At 40.5% G+C, this 12,969-nt stretch overlaps 1 protein-coding gene across 3 annotated transcripts in view; it reads left to right on the top strand.

Moving 5' to 3' along the window:
• The first annotated feature begins 2,483 nt into the window (after positions 1-2,483).
• The window catches only part of GPR180 (G protein-coupled receptor 180), a 28,056-nt gene continuing 17,570 nt past the window's right edge, over positions 2,484-12,969 (top strand). The window contains exons 1-3 of one of the 3 annotated variants that reach the window (XM_044927160.1): positions 2,484-2,746; positions 4,867-5,025; positions 12,043-12,243. In XM_044927160.1, the coding sequence (XP_044783095.1) occupies positions 2,602-2,746; positions 4,867-5,025; positions 12,043-12,243 (505 nt within the window). In that variant the 5' untranslated portion in view covers positions 2,484-2,601. The remainder of the gene's footprint in view (positions 2,747-4,866; positions 5,026-12,042; positions 12,244-12,969) is intronic. The other 2 variants (XM_025262682.2, XM_006080332.4) reach the window with 2 other exon arrangements.

Genomic DNA, 12,969 nt, shown 5'->3' with positions numbered 1-12,969 from the left:
TGTCAGATCAGTTGTCATCAGATCATATCAGATCAGATCAGTCGCTCAGTCGTGTCCGACTCTTTGCGACCCCATGAATCGCAGCACGTCAGGCCTCCCTGTCCATCACCAACTCCCAGAGTTCACTCAGACTCATGTCCATCAAGTCAGTGATGCCATCCAGCCATCTCATCCTCTGTCGTCCCCTTCTCCTCCTGCCCCCAATCCCTCCCAGCATCAGAGACTTTTCCAATGAGTCAACTCTTTGCATGAGGTGGCCAAAGTACTGGAGTTTCAGAATCAGCATCATTCCCTCCAAAGAAATCCCAGGGCTGATCTCCTTCAGAATGGACTGGTTGGATCTCCTTGCAGTCCAAGGGACTCTCAAGAGTCTTCTCCAACACCACAGTTCAAAAGCATCAATTCTTCAGCACTCAGCCTTCTTCACAGTCCAACTCTCACATCCATACATGACCACAGGAAAAACCATAGCCTTGACTAGACGAACCTTTGTTGGCAAAGTAATGTCTCTGCTTTTCAATATGCTATCTAGGTTGGTCGTAACTTTCCTTCCAAGGAGTAAGAATCTTTTAATTTCATGGCTGCAGTCACCATCTGTAGTGGTTTTGGACCCCAGAAAAATAAAGTCTGACACTGTTTCCACTGTTTCCCCATCTATTTCCCATGAAGTGGTGGGACTGGATGCCATGATCTTCATTTTCTGAATGTTGAGCTTTAAGCCAACTTTTTCACTCTCCACTTTCACTTTCATCAAGAGGCTTTTGAGTTCCTCTTCACTTTCTGCCATAAGGGTGGTGTCATCTGCATATCTGAGGTTATTGATATTTCTCCTGGCAATCTTGATTCCAGCTTGTGTTTCTTCCAGTCCAGCGTTTCTCATGATGTACTCTGCATAGAAGTTAAATAAACAGGGTGACAATATACATCCTTGACGAACTCCTTTTCCTATTTGGAACCAGTCTGTTGTTCCATGTTCAGTTCTAACTGTTGCTTCCTGACCTGCATACAAATTTCTCAAGAGGCAGATCAGGTGGTCTGGTATTCCCATCTCTTTCAGAATTTCCCACAGTTTATTGTGATCCACACAGTCAAAGGCTTTGGCATAGTCAAGAAAGCAGAAATAGATGTTTTTCTGGAACTCTCTTGCTTTTTCTATGATCCAGCAGATGTTGGCAATTTGATCTCTGGTTCCTCTGCCTTTTCTAAAACCAGCTTCAACATCAGGAAGTTCACAGTTCACATATTGCTGAAGCCTGGCTTGAAGAATTTTGAGCATTACTTTACTAGAGTGTGAGATGAGTGCAATTGTGCGGTAGTTTGAGCATTCTTTGGGATTGGAATGAAAACTGACCTTTTCCAGTCCTGTGGCCACTGCTGAGTTTTCCAAATTTGCTGGCATATTGAGTGCAGCACTTTCACAGCATCATCTTTCAGGATTTGGAATAGCTCAACTGGAATTCCATCACCTCCACTAGATTCAGTTGTCATAGGCCAAGTAAATGATGGTAAGGTGGTGGCCTGGGTAGTACAGTGGCTAGTACTTCTTAACCTAATCGTCCAGAAGAGGCGCTAATAAACTGTTTCTTTGAACTGATTGGATGCAGGGAGCTTAGGGGTGGAGGTTAGGGTTGGGGTGAGGGGTTGTTACAATTCTCAGCTGTCTGGCCTGCTGGAATAATGGCATAATACAAGAAGACAGGAAACCTAGGAGGGAAAAGTCGGTTGGAGGTGCCGAGTGGCCAGGCGTGAAGCTGTGGACAGGGACAGTTTCCTGCCTTTGAGACATCAAATTGGGCACATAGGACTTTCTTGGGTGGAGCATTCCTCACCTCACCAGAAATGGTGCTGTTGTGTGTTTCTTCTTTCCGAAACCCACACATCACGGGAAAACTTTGCGGGCCGATGCCACGTGCAGGCGCATGCGCAGTGGCACCACGCGCGCGGCGAAGGCAATGGCACCCCACTCCAGTTCTCTTGCCTGGCAAATCCCATGGACGGAGGAGGCTGGTGGGCTGCAGTCCATGGGGTTGCTAAGAGTCGGACACGACTGAGCGACTTCACTTTGACTTTTCACTTTCATGCATTGGTGAAGGAAATGGCAACCCACTCCAGTATTCTTGCCTGGAGAGTCCCAGGGACGGGGGAGCCTGGTGGGCTGCCGTCTATGGGGTCTCACAGAGTCGGACACAACTGAAGCGACTTAGCAGCAGCAGCAGCAGCAGCAGCAGCAGCAGCAGCAGCCACGCGCAGGCGCATGCGCAGTGGCACCACGCGCGCGGCGGAGAGGAGGGCAATAATTTTTCCGTAACCAGAAGCAACATCCTCCTGAGTCTCCATAAAAAAGGCGGGAACTAGCCAACAGGCCAGGGAGTGATGGGACTCCCGTATCTGCAGTCCCGCCCATGTTAGCCTCTGATTGGTGAATATCCTTGGCTCTTGGCGGAAGGGCCCACCTCATTTGCTGCTAGTCTCCTGGGGGCGGGCCCGCGATGCCGGTCCTTCTCCCATCATCCCCCTCCCCCTCCATCTCAAGCTGTCGACGTGGGGCCGCGGCCGCGGGCGGTTAGGGGTTGAGGTGTGGGTACCGAGCAGGAGGCGGGGATGGTGGGGCTGCGGCTGCTGGCAGTGGCCCTCACCTGCTGCTGGTGGCCACCAGGCAGCCAGGGTAAGACGTTGCGGGGCAGCTTCAGTAGCGCCGCAGCCCGAGACGCTCAGGGCCAGAGCATCGGCCACTTCGAGTTCCACGGTAGGTTCGGGGCCGGGGAGAGGGATGAAGGCGCGTGGGCCATCCCGCGGGCCCTTCTCTCCCCGCCTCCCTTGGGGAGCCCGGAGCTGGCAGCGGCAAGGCTGGGGACTTCAGCCAGCTTACCTGCGCTTCCCCTGTCGCCGGTTGTCTCCCCTACCGCGGCTTCCCGGAATCGTGGGATGCGTTTATAGCCAACCCCTCTGTTGCAGCTCCCCAGATCCTCGTCAGCTCCCTCCCCCATGAGGGATTGTATCCTGCACCTAAAAGACCGTTTCCCCAATCCTCTCTTGCTGACGAATGTGCTGTTCTCTATCCTGCTGCAAGTTTCGAGATCCTTCGTTCAAAGAAGCATCGTTTATTCACTCCTGTCAGCTTGATTGTGTACACTAAGACACCGTAATTACATGTGAACATAAGTTTCAGAACTGAGATTTTCTGGGTTTTGTCCTTTATGTTTTAGTATAAATTTGCTAAAACCTGCTTGCAGCACAGAAATTTAGGATTCCCCTCTTCAACACGTCTTATAATTGTCAGAATTGTGGCAATAGTTTGGTTACTCCCCTAGCTTTACTGTGGACCACGAGGCCTAGAATGAACCGGACAGAAATGCCCCCAAGTGCGTCCTGGAAGCTTCTTAATTTGTATCCTATGTGACCCTTCTAAAATGAGATTGCATTTGATTCTTCACTTCTGGTCTCCCTCAAAAATCCATAATTATTAAATGAATGAATCTGCTTTCATTCTAATTTTTGCTTCATTTGCACCCTCAAAGTCTGAGTGTTTTTCATGATATTTAACTGTTAGTACTCTTAATTTGACTACTACTATATTTTAAAAAATTATTTGCTTTGATGAGGTTAGGACCCTTATGTTATTTACTTATTTATTTTTTGGCTGTGCCGTGTGCAGCATGAGCAAGTGATAGTAATGTCACTACAATAAATGGCACAATCTGGACAGTGTCGGAAAATCTGGCATGTATGGAAGGTATGACATGGGTTATTCATGATTTGCAAACAGGCTTAGACAGCCCAGATATTTCACTGATGGTTACCTGATAGATACAGAGGAGAAACAAGTAATAAATCCAGATTTCTGAGAAAAGATTGAGGAATAGAGTGTTCCAAGTATATTAACATACACACTTTCTCTTGTGTGTGTTTTTACTATTATCAGTTTTCAGTGAATTCAAATTCAGTAAAATAATAGTACCAACACCATACTTAGGAATTGTAATTCAGAACATGATTCAAAATGTTAATGGGGGATAGAATCACTTTTAAGGCTGTTGATAATTTATAATGTGATGAGTTTATGTCAGAGACTTAAATGATTTTTTGATACACACTATACATATAAATTTGTTTAAAATGTTTTGTCAAAGTGATAATAGTATAAAACAATAACAAGATAATTAAAAGATCTTAAGATGAAAAAACTGTCCCTTGTTTTGCTTTTCCTTACTCAGAGTCCCTTTCCCTAACTCAGAATCCCTTTCCCTAGAGGGACCTACTTTTTGCCATTTCTCTTCTAGGCCTTAAATGTAGTTGCGGTGTGCAACAAGGCGCATTGTATAGTTGTCTTACAACATATATTGTTCTGAAAATTCCTGTGTAAAAGTCGCAGATGTCAAATGTATCTGAAATTCATTTATTTAAACTTTCTTGCTATATTATATATGTTTGCTTTTTATAGTAAAAGAATAATTAAATATTAGCATCCATGTTATATTAAAAACCAAAAGAAACTGGCAGGACATTTCTATAGATAATTTATAAACAAGTGTTACAGATTTGGAGTGGTTGTAAAATGAGGCGAAATTCTATTACAGTGCATGTCTACGTACAGCAGATGTTGCTGTTTATTCAGTGAAAAGCAATCAGTTATCAGCTGAAGTGTAAGGAAACACAGCACATTGTTTTGCATAATTAATGTGAATAATCACTTGACTTGTGCCTGAATGGGATGGTCATTCTAATATGAAGTACCTAGTTAAAATGAGATTTAAGAAAAATTGTGCTCTTTCAGTTGCCATTTTGATAAAGAGTTATTGAATTGTCCTACCATTTCAGTTCGATACAAGATCAAACAAGTTGATAATTTTTGTTTTAATGTCCCAGGTGACCACGCTCTTTTGTGTGTCAGAATCAACAACATAGCAGTAGCTGTTGGAAAGGAAGCTAAACTCTACCTGTTCCAAGCCCAGGAATGGCTAAAGCTGCAGGAAGGAGGTCCTGAGTATAGCTGTAGTGAAAAATTATCCAAAGCTCAGTTGACAAGTGAGTATTTCCCCTTTTCTTTGATCATTATGTTGTTGTTTTTTTTCCTCAATGTTAGGAGTATTTACATATCAAGATGTTTCATGGCACAGCATACACCACACTCTGCCTAATACATTTTAAGCTAAATTTTAAGGAAACTAATCTCTTTGGTCAAAAGATAGAATGCTTTTTTTCCCTCTTACTCAAAATCTTTGAAAAAAATATGCAGATAATTTATAAAGGTATACTTTCCTTCGTTCAGACTTCTTACAGGCCACATAATTCCTGCCAATATGGCAGATGTATTTTGACCCAGTGGCAGCATGGAGTGAATGATTATATTTGTTGAGTGCTTATTATCTGGTAGCACTGAGCTAAACACTAAGCATGCGTTATCTCAATTAATTGTATAATTTACCCCAAGTGATGCTGTTTTGCAATATGCTGTACACTTGGGACCTAGTCACATAGTGCCACAGTGTGTCATTTTGGACTATCCCAGGACCACATCATTTGTAAACCGCTGGAGAAGGCAATGGCACCCCACTCCAGTACTCTTGCCTGGCAAATCCCATGGATGGAGGAGCCTGGTGGGCTGCAGTCCATGGGGTCGCTGGGAGTCAGACACGACTGAGCGACTTCACTTTCACTTTTCACTTTCATGCGTTGGAGAAGGCAATGGCAACCCACTCCAGGGTTCTTGCCTGGAGAATCCCAGGGATGGGGGAGCCTGGTGGGCTGCCATCTATGGGGTTGCACAGAGTTGGACACGACTAAAGTGACTTAGCAGCAGCAGCAGCAGCAGGTTCACCTCTGGAGAGGCTCTGCTTTTATTATTCTGGTTACCTGAATCCTTGATCTCTTCTGTTGTCATCTACATCATCCCGTGCGTTAGGGTGTTTGCCATCCAGAGTGAGTGCAGGTATTTTTAATGCAGAAATGAAGAGTCTATGCCATGCTACCCATCCTACCTCTTGGAGTTAACTGGTTATTAATTAGGAATGTGAAATATCCATGAGAAAAACTGGGAATTATCTTTCTCCCCATTTGCCCTGTATTTCCTCTACCATGTTCTAAATATTGATGAGTCTTTGAGTCTTCTTTTCGTCTAGTCAGTCAAGAACTTCTATTTCTAAACATCCGTTCTTTGTTTATTAGATAACAAGATCTTATTACAAGTTACTAACAGTGATTCTCAATTTAGCGGTCAGTCAGCAGATATCTTGTTCCCTCATAGCCTGAGTAGGGATGAGAGTACAAGTCCCATATCATCGCTGCCTATTGTGGGGATCTCTTGTCTAGGTTTCTGAGACGACATTGATAGTCTGCTGAAGAAGCCAGAATGACTAGATTCAGATATCAAAGACACAGTTACTTATTTACCCCAACCCTGAATTATAGAACTTATCTGGGAAGTTCATACAAAAGGTCATTGTCAGTTTTCTTTGCCTTTCTACACCAATTTGCTCAGCTAAGTGTTCCTCACAAGTATAAGAAGTTCTGACCCTCAGTTCCCAGTTCTCGTAATGTCCGCCACCATGCCATCCAAACCTGGTCCTCTTCCAGTGTTCCCTGTTTGAGACACTGGCATCACTATCTATCTAGTGAGTAAGCTAGAAACCAAGGAGTCTTCCAACACTCCTCTCTTTAACCTCTCTATCCCCTTCCTGTCTAGTAAGTTTCCTCTAAATATCCCCTTCCTGTCTAGTAAGTTTCCTCTAACTATCTCTTGAATTCATCTACTTTTCTTCATCTTAACCCCATCATGTTATTCCAGGAGGCCATAGTCTCTTGCCTGGCCACTGCAGCTGTGTTGCTCCCCCTCTGTAACCAGAGTTACAGAATAGCAGGTTTGATCGTCTCACCTTTACACCCTCACCACACCCTTAAATACTGTAGAAGGTTCCTACTGCTCAAGGAGAGATGACCCTCCTAACCTGATCAGGAAAGCCATCTGAGTCTGGCTGATACTAACCCCGCTACCCCCAGCTTCATCTCACAGTATTGCCCACTTTGGCCTCATTTTCTTTGTAGTGCTGGTTTTGTTTCAGAGCTCCCCTGGGCCTTTGCACTGGCTTTTCTTCTGTTTGCTCTTCTTTGACTCTTCCATCCACTAAGTTAACACTTGAGGTTTTATAGCCTATTTTCTTCCACAGCACTTGTTATAGTTACAAGTTTATATTTATTTGATATAAAATCAATCAGTGAAAGCAGAAGGACTCTTTTGACCTATTCATTCATTCATTCACAATACTTCCCATACTATGCTAGGCACTAGTGATAAATCAAGGGACCAAAATCCTGACACTCTCCACAGTGCTTAAGGCTGCTAAGGGTATGGATCAAGTCACTGTGAGTAAATGCGAAACTGAGGTTGTGATAAGAAGTATGAGTGTTAGTTACTTTTATGATTGAGAGAGGGTAAGAATTTATAATCACCACAGGCTCAGTTAAGCATTGGCTAAGTGTTTGTAGGATGAATTGTCACGCAGCTTAATGCTTGAGGGGTTTTTGGTTAGTAGGTCATTTCCTTGGTATTTGGCACCTTAAAGTCTTTTTGCTTGTCTGTTAAAAATTGATCGGACAGTTTAAAGCTTTGAGCTATAGGAATCGATTTATTTTCTTATATTACGTGGTCAATGTTATACCATATTGTATATACACTTGCAAAAACATAATTTTTATATCAGTCAAATACCTTCAGTCACAGAACTTATGTATATGGAGAGACTTGGTGCACTAGAAAGACCGCTAAACTGAGAATCACTGTTAGTAACTTGTGATAAGATCTTGTTATCTTTCACCTGCACTTTACCTGTCTGGTCAACAAGGAAGTTGGACTAGTTTTCTCCAAGGTTCCTAAAAGTCTAAAATGCTGTGATTCTAATTATGACCCTTTAGGTGGAGTTGCATGTGTAGAGAGCTATAATTTATAAAACCTCTTGCTTTTGTTTCTTTTTCTATTCTCCCTTCCTCTTCCTTCTCTGTTATGTGAAGGGTATTCTTTGAACTTGTCGGAACGGAAGATCTCAGGAAACAGGAATTTTTGAGGAATGAAGATTGTTTTGTTAAATTTGAAGGTCTGAAATAAATTAAGCACTGATGGCATATATATTCCTTTCTACATATTTAATCAGTTCTTTTTCCAGTAACGAAAGCCAAGTCTTAACAAAATCTGTATTCTCTTTCACATATTATTTTCATATTTATAATATATTGTTATCTAGAAGCTTTGGTGTATTGAAACAAAAAGCATATCCTTAAATTCATGACAGTGTAGTAGTATCACATATTTGAAGATAATTCCTTGTTAAAAAAATTCTCATTTCCTGACCATTAATGAGACTTTTAAATATTAATAGCCTTTCACCTGCTTGGTGATGAGCTCATTAACTGTGCCTGATTCCTGTGTAAAACCTTATTGCTGCCATGAACTATGAAAAGATTAGTAGATTTGAAAAATCTCAGTGTTGAATGTTGCTTTGATTATACGTTTTCCCCAAATTAATGTTTGAAGAATTATTTTTCAGTCTTCCTTTTTTCTCTTTCAGTAATGACATAAACCATCAGATTTTTTTAAATGGTGAAAAGTATTTTGTAGGGTTTTTTTTTTTTTAGAGCAACCAAATAAGATATTTAAAGCACAGAAAAGGAGTTTTATGCAAAAGAAATTTGCTGTTAGATAACAAGAATTAAATGTTATTTTGTATATAAAACATTTTCAGTATTGTCTTTTTATATCATATGCATATATTTCCTTTTGTACATTTGATATATTTTATTAATTGCTTAAAAGTGTTAGTATCTTATTATTTTAAGTAATTTTGTTAACAGTATTCATTTCGTTTTATAATTCTATTGGGCAATTAGCCATTCAACACCATTCTCTGCAATTCAAGTTTTGTTAATATTTGAGGTACTAATTGCATCAGCATACAATAAGCATGCTGTGCTGTAGTCTTTTGTTTCAAAAACAATGAACATGCAGTTTTGTCAAGAGGCTTATTTCCTAGGCTTACTGAGAAAGGCAGCAAGACAAAAACTCAAGCCAGTATCTGTTTATGATGTGGTAATTTAAAATGAACACCTAATTTAAAATGAAGCATCAAAAAGTATATTGATGAAAATATAATGGTTAAATTCTTATTTTATCTAAGAGAAAATATGGAAGTGATAAAACCTCAACACAACAGAGCTTTTATATAATAAGCCCAGATTATATAATTGCAAGCTGCACATTTCAAAAGCCTTATTTCTGAACTGCTTATTGATCGTATATTGAATTCTTATTAAAGGTCTTCAAATATTTAACAGAAACTTGAGTCCTTGCTACTTTTCCCCAGAAGCTGTGCCTTAAGAAAAACAGTATAAATGTCAGCTAAATTAAGACAGCAAAAAAAAAAAAAACCAATGCTGTGGTATTCTTAACAAAATCATCTTGTCCCTTTTAACTACTATTAGTGAAATTCCCAAATGTAAAGTTTTAAGTCCTCCAAATTTGAATCCTGTCTAGATAAGTCCCTGTCTCAGTGATAAAGACAACTTAAAAATAATGTTTTTCCAACTTTTTATTAGGAAAATTTTCAGTTATACATACAAGTTGAAAGCAGAGTGCAACCAGCATCTGAATATTCTTGGCTTATTATTTTGTTACATTTGCTTTATGTTTGTGTGTGTGTGTGATTTTTGTTTTGAACCGAATGAAAATAAGCTGTGGGTGTGTTGAGCAATTCACCATGTTTCAGCAGACATCTCATAAGAGTAAGGACATTCTTCTCCATAAATATTACCATAACAGTACCATCACTGCATCTAAGAAAATGAACGATTTCATAGTATCCTCTAAAATCTTTTCCATACGCAAATTTCCACAGTTATCTCAAGAAATGTCTTTTATTTATTAAAAAGTTTTGTGTTTTCACTTGAGTAAAAGATCAAGACTAGCTGGCATGCAGTGGGGGCAGTCTTGACTTGGGAATTGGGCCCATCATAATCCTATATTTTAAGAACACTTTGTGTAGAATCAGACTCTTCACTTAGGATTTTCATATACCATCTCCTTTGCTCCTCACAAGGATTCTGAGTCAGACAGGGCAAGTGTCTTAAGTTTTCTACTGAAGAAACACATGTAGAGAGGTTAAGTGTTGTATTTATATGATGAGTCCCAAGGTTATAAGACTGCTCCTCTAACTCTCCTACTGTCTTTATTACACATGGTGTTTGAGACTTCACTCTCCTACCACACTTACGGTGGTACTGAGTTTCTCTTAGGTCAGAATCATAGTTTTAGATCGAGAAGGGATCTCAGACATCATTTAGTGTTTCTCAAAGGGAGTGCTACTGGCATTTTGAGTAGGAACAGGTCTTTATCATGGGAGACTATGTTGGGTTGCATAAGGTTTAGCACTGCCCTGCTTAAAGTATGTTCTCAACTGCTATGATAGCAAAACTCTCCCTATACATTTTCAAATACTCTGTAAGAGAGTGCAAGAGTTAGACACTCAGTCGTGTCCGACTCTTTCCGACCCCATGGACTGTAGCCTTCCAGGCTCCTCTGTCCGTGGGATTCTCCAGGCAAGAACACTGGAGTGGGTTGCCATTCCCTTCTCCACAAATGCTCTACAGGGGAATAGAATTACCCTGGATTAAGAACCACTGATTAGTGTAATCACTTTATTTTAAAGAAAGGAAAAGGACAACTTGTAGTCAGCAACCATGCTGAGTGTATAACTTAGTGCTTGCATTGGCTCTTTGCTCTAAGTATTATCTTCATTTTATGGATGGAGAAAGTGAGTGTCATTGCTTATGTATCTTGCCCAAAGTCATATAGAAGGTAAATATTGGAGCCAAGATTCAAGTACAGGTCTGTGTGAGGCCAACAGTTTCCACCCCCCAATACATTATGTAGATCTGACCCAGTGTAACAACTCTTGCTGCTGCTGCTGCTGCTAAGTCACTTCAGTCGTGTCCGACTCTGTGCGACCCCAGAGATGGCAGCCCACCAGGCTCCCCCATCCCTGGGATTCTCCAGGCAAGAACACTGGAGTAGGTTGCCATTAACAGCTCTTATATTCCTGTAATTTCTATTTTTCTGCTTTGCTGCTGCTGCTAAGTCGCTTCAGTCGTGTCCGATTCTGTGCGACCCCAGAGACAGCAGCCCACCAGGCTCTGCCATCCCTGGGATTCTCCAGGCAAGAACACTGGAGTGGGTTGCCATTTCCTTCTCCAATGCATGAAAGTGAAAAGTCAAAGTGAAGTCGCTCAGTCATGTCCGACTCTTAGTGACCCCATGGACTGTAGCCTACCAGGCTCCTCCATCCATGGGATTTCCCAGGCAAGAGTACTGGAGTGGGGTGCCATTGCCTTCTGCTTTGAGTACCTTTTAAAGGAATAACCAAATAGGAAGAGATTTTGGACAATCTTTTGAAGGTGTTTGTCAGCCATAGTTTTTAGATATAATAGTTTCCAAAGTTGAATGCTCCATATTTAAATATGACTCAAAAAAGTAATTTTCAGAAATGTCACCATGATGGTTCACACAGCATTGTGAATGTACTTAAGACAGAGCTGTACACCTGAAAATGATTAAAATGATAACTTTTGTGTTGTACACATTTTACCACTGCAACAAAAAAATTTTTAGTATTGCTCACTTACTTGAAAACTTTGGAAATATTTAATTGAAATTCAGGATTTCAATGAAACCTTCCTAGTCAGTTGTGGTATTTCATAGAACTCTTTTGTTTTGGAGTATAGCCGATTAACAATGTTGTAATAGTTTCAGGTGCACAGCAGAGTGACTCAGTGTGCATATTTTCATAGAACTTTTATAGTGGTTCCTTTGGTTGGTTAAATACAGTATTTTTACCTGCTTTTTGACTTACAGAACTTATTCCAGTACTACATCAGGGTTTGGATTGCTGAGGCGATCAGAACTAAGCAAAAGAATTCTAATTTCAAATTGATTGTGTGACTAAAACAATGAATACATTTGAGAGTTTTGCTTTGAAAGTACTATTTTTTTTTCCTTTGAAGTGGCCGTGAATCAGACGGAACATAACCTGACAGTGTCCCAGATTCCGTATCCGCAAAAGTGGCACGTGTTCTATGCAGACAAGTACACGTGCAGAGAGGGCGGTGAGGAGTCTCAGATGGAAGATGTCTCATTTGAAATGATGTTACTAAACCCAGATGCTGAAGGGAACCCATTTGATCATTTCAGTGCTGGAGAATCTGGTAAGAATATGTATTTAGATATCCCAAGTGTAGAAAAAGATTTATGCCGAAGAATCTTCATGTTGTGTTATTTGAATACTGAAAAATTAAAAACAACTTGTGTCCAACAGTAGAGAAATGGTTAAATAAACCTTACAGAATCGTAACAGCTGTACTATTAAGTTTAAAGGCAGAACTGGAAATTTTATGTTGTATGATTTCAATTATGTTACAAAATGCAGAGAGTCAACAGAAGTACAAAAATATGAACAGATTGTTTCCATACTTTGGCTGGTAGGATTATGGATAGTTTATAGTTTCTGCATTCTAAAATCTGTTTTTATGATAAGCTAGCTTAATTTTTATGAACAGAAGAATGTTGATAAACTGAGCAGTCTAAATTGGCAACCCAGTGATTAAGTAGGATAGAAACTCCATCACTTCCTATAGCTGTCCTTCACTAGGGTATTTGAATATTTTTAGGAGTTGCCTTCATTGGACTTGCATCCATTTTAGGAATGATCAAAATTGATGGAGTTTTCTGAAATCAAATCTACTCCTATAAAATATTTCATCAGAGTTTTAGGTTGACAGAATTTGAAGTTCTGACTCAGTTCTTAGTCGTGACTCCTTCTGATCTATCTTCTGTAACTGATTTTGATTTGATACTTACAGTGTGTTTAAAATCTTTCTTTTGCTCAAGTGGGGAATGTTACTTTGATCATGTCACCAAGAGTATTTAAATGA

The sequence above is a fragment of the Bubalus bubalis genome, chromosome 13, assembly GCF_019923935.1.
Source record: "Bubalus bubalis isolate 160015118507 breed Murrah chromosome 13, NDDB_SH_1, whole genome shotgun sequence".
NCBI lineage: Eukaryota > Metazoa > Chordata > Mammalia > Artiodactyla > Bovidae > Bubalus > Bubalus bubalis.
This window is presented reverse-complemented; position numbering and strand designations above follow the sequence as displayed.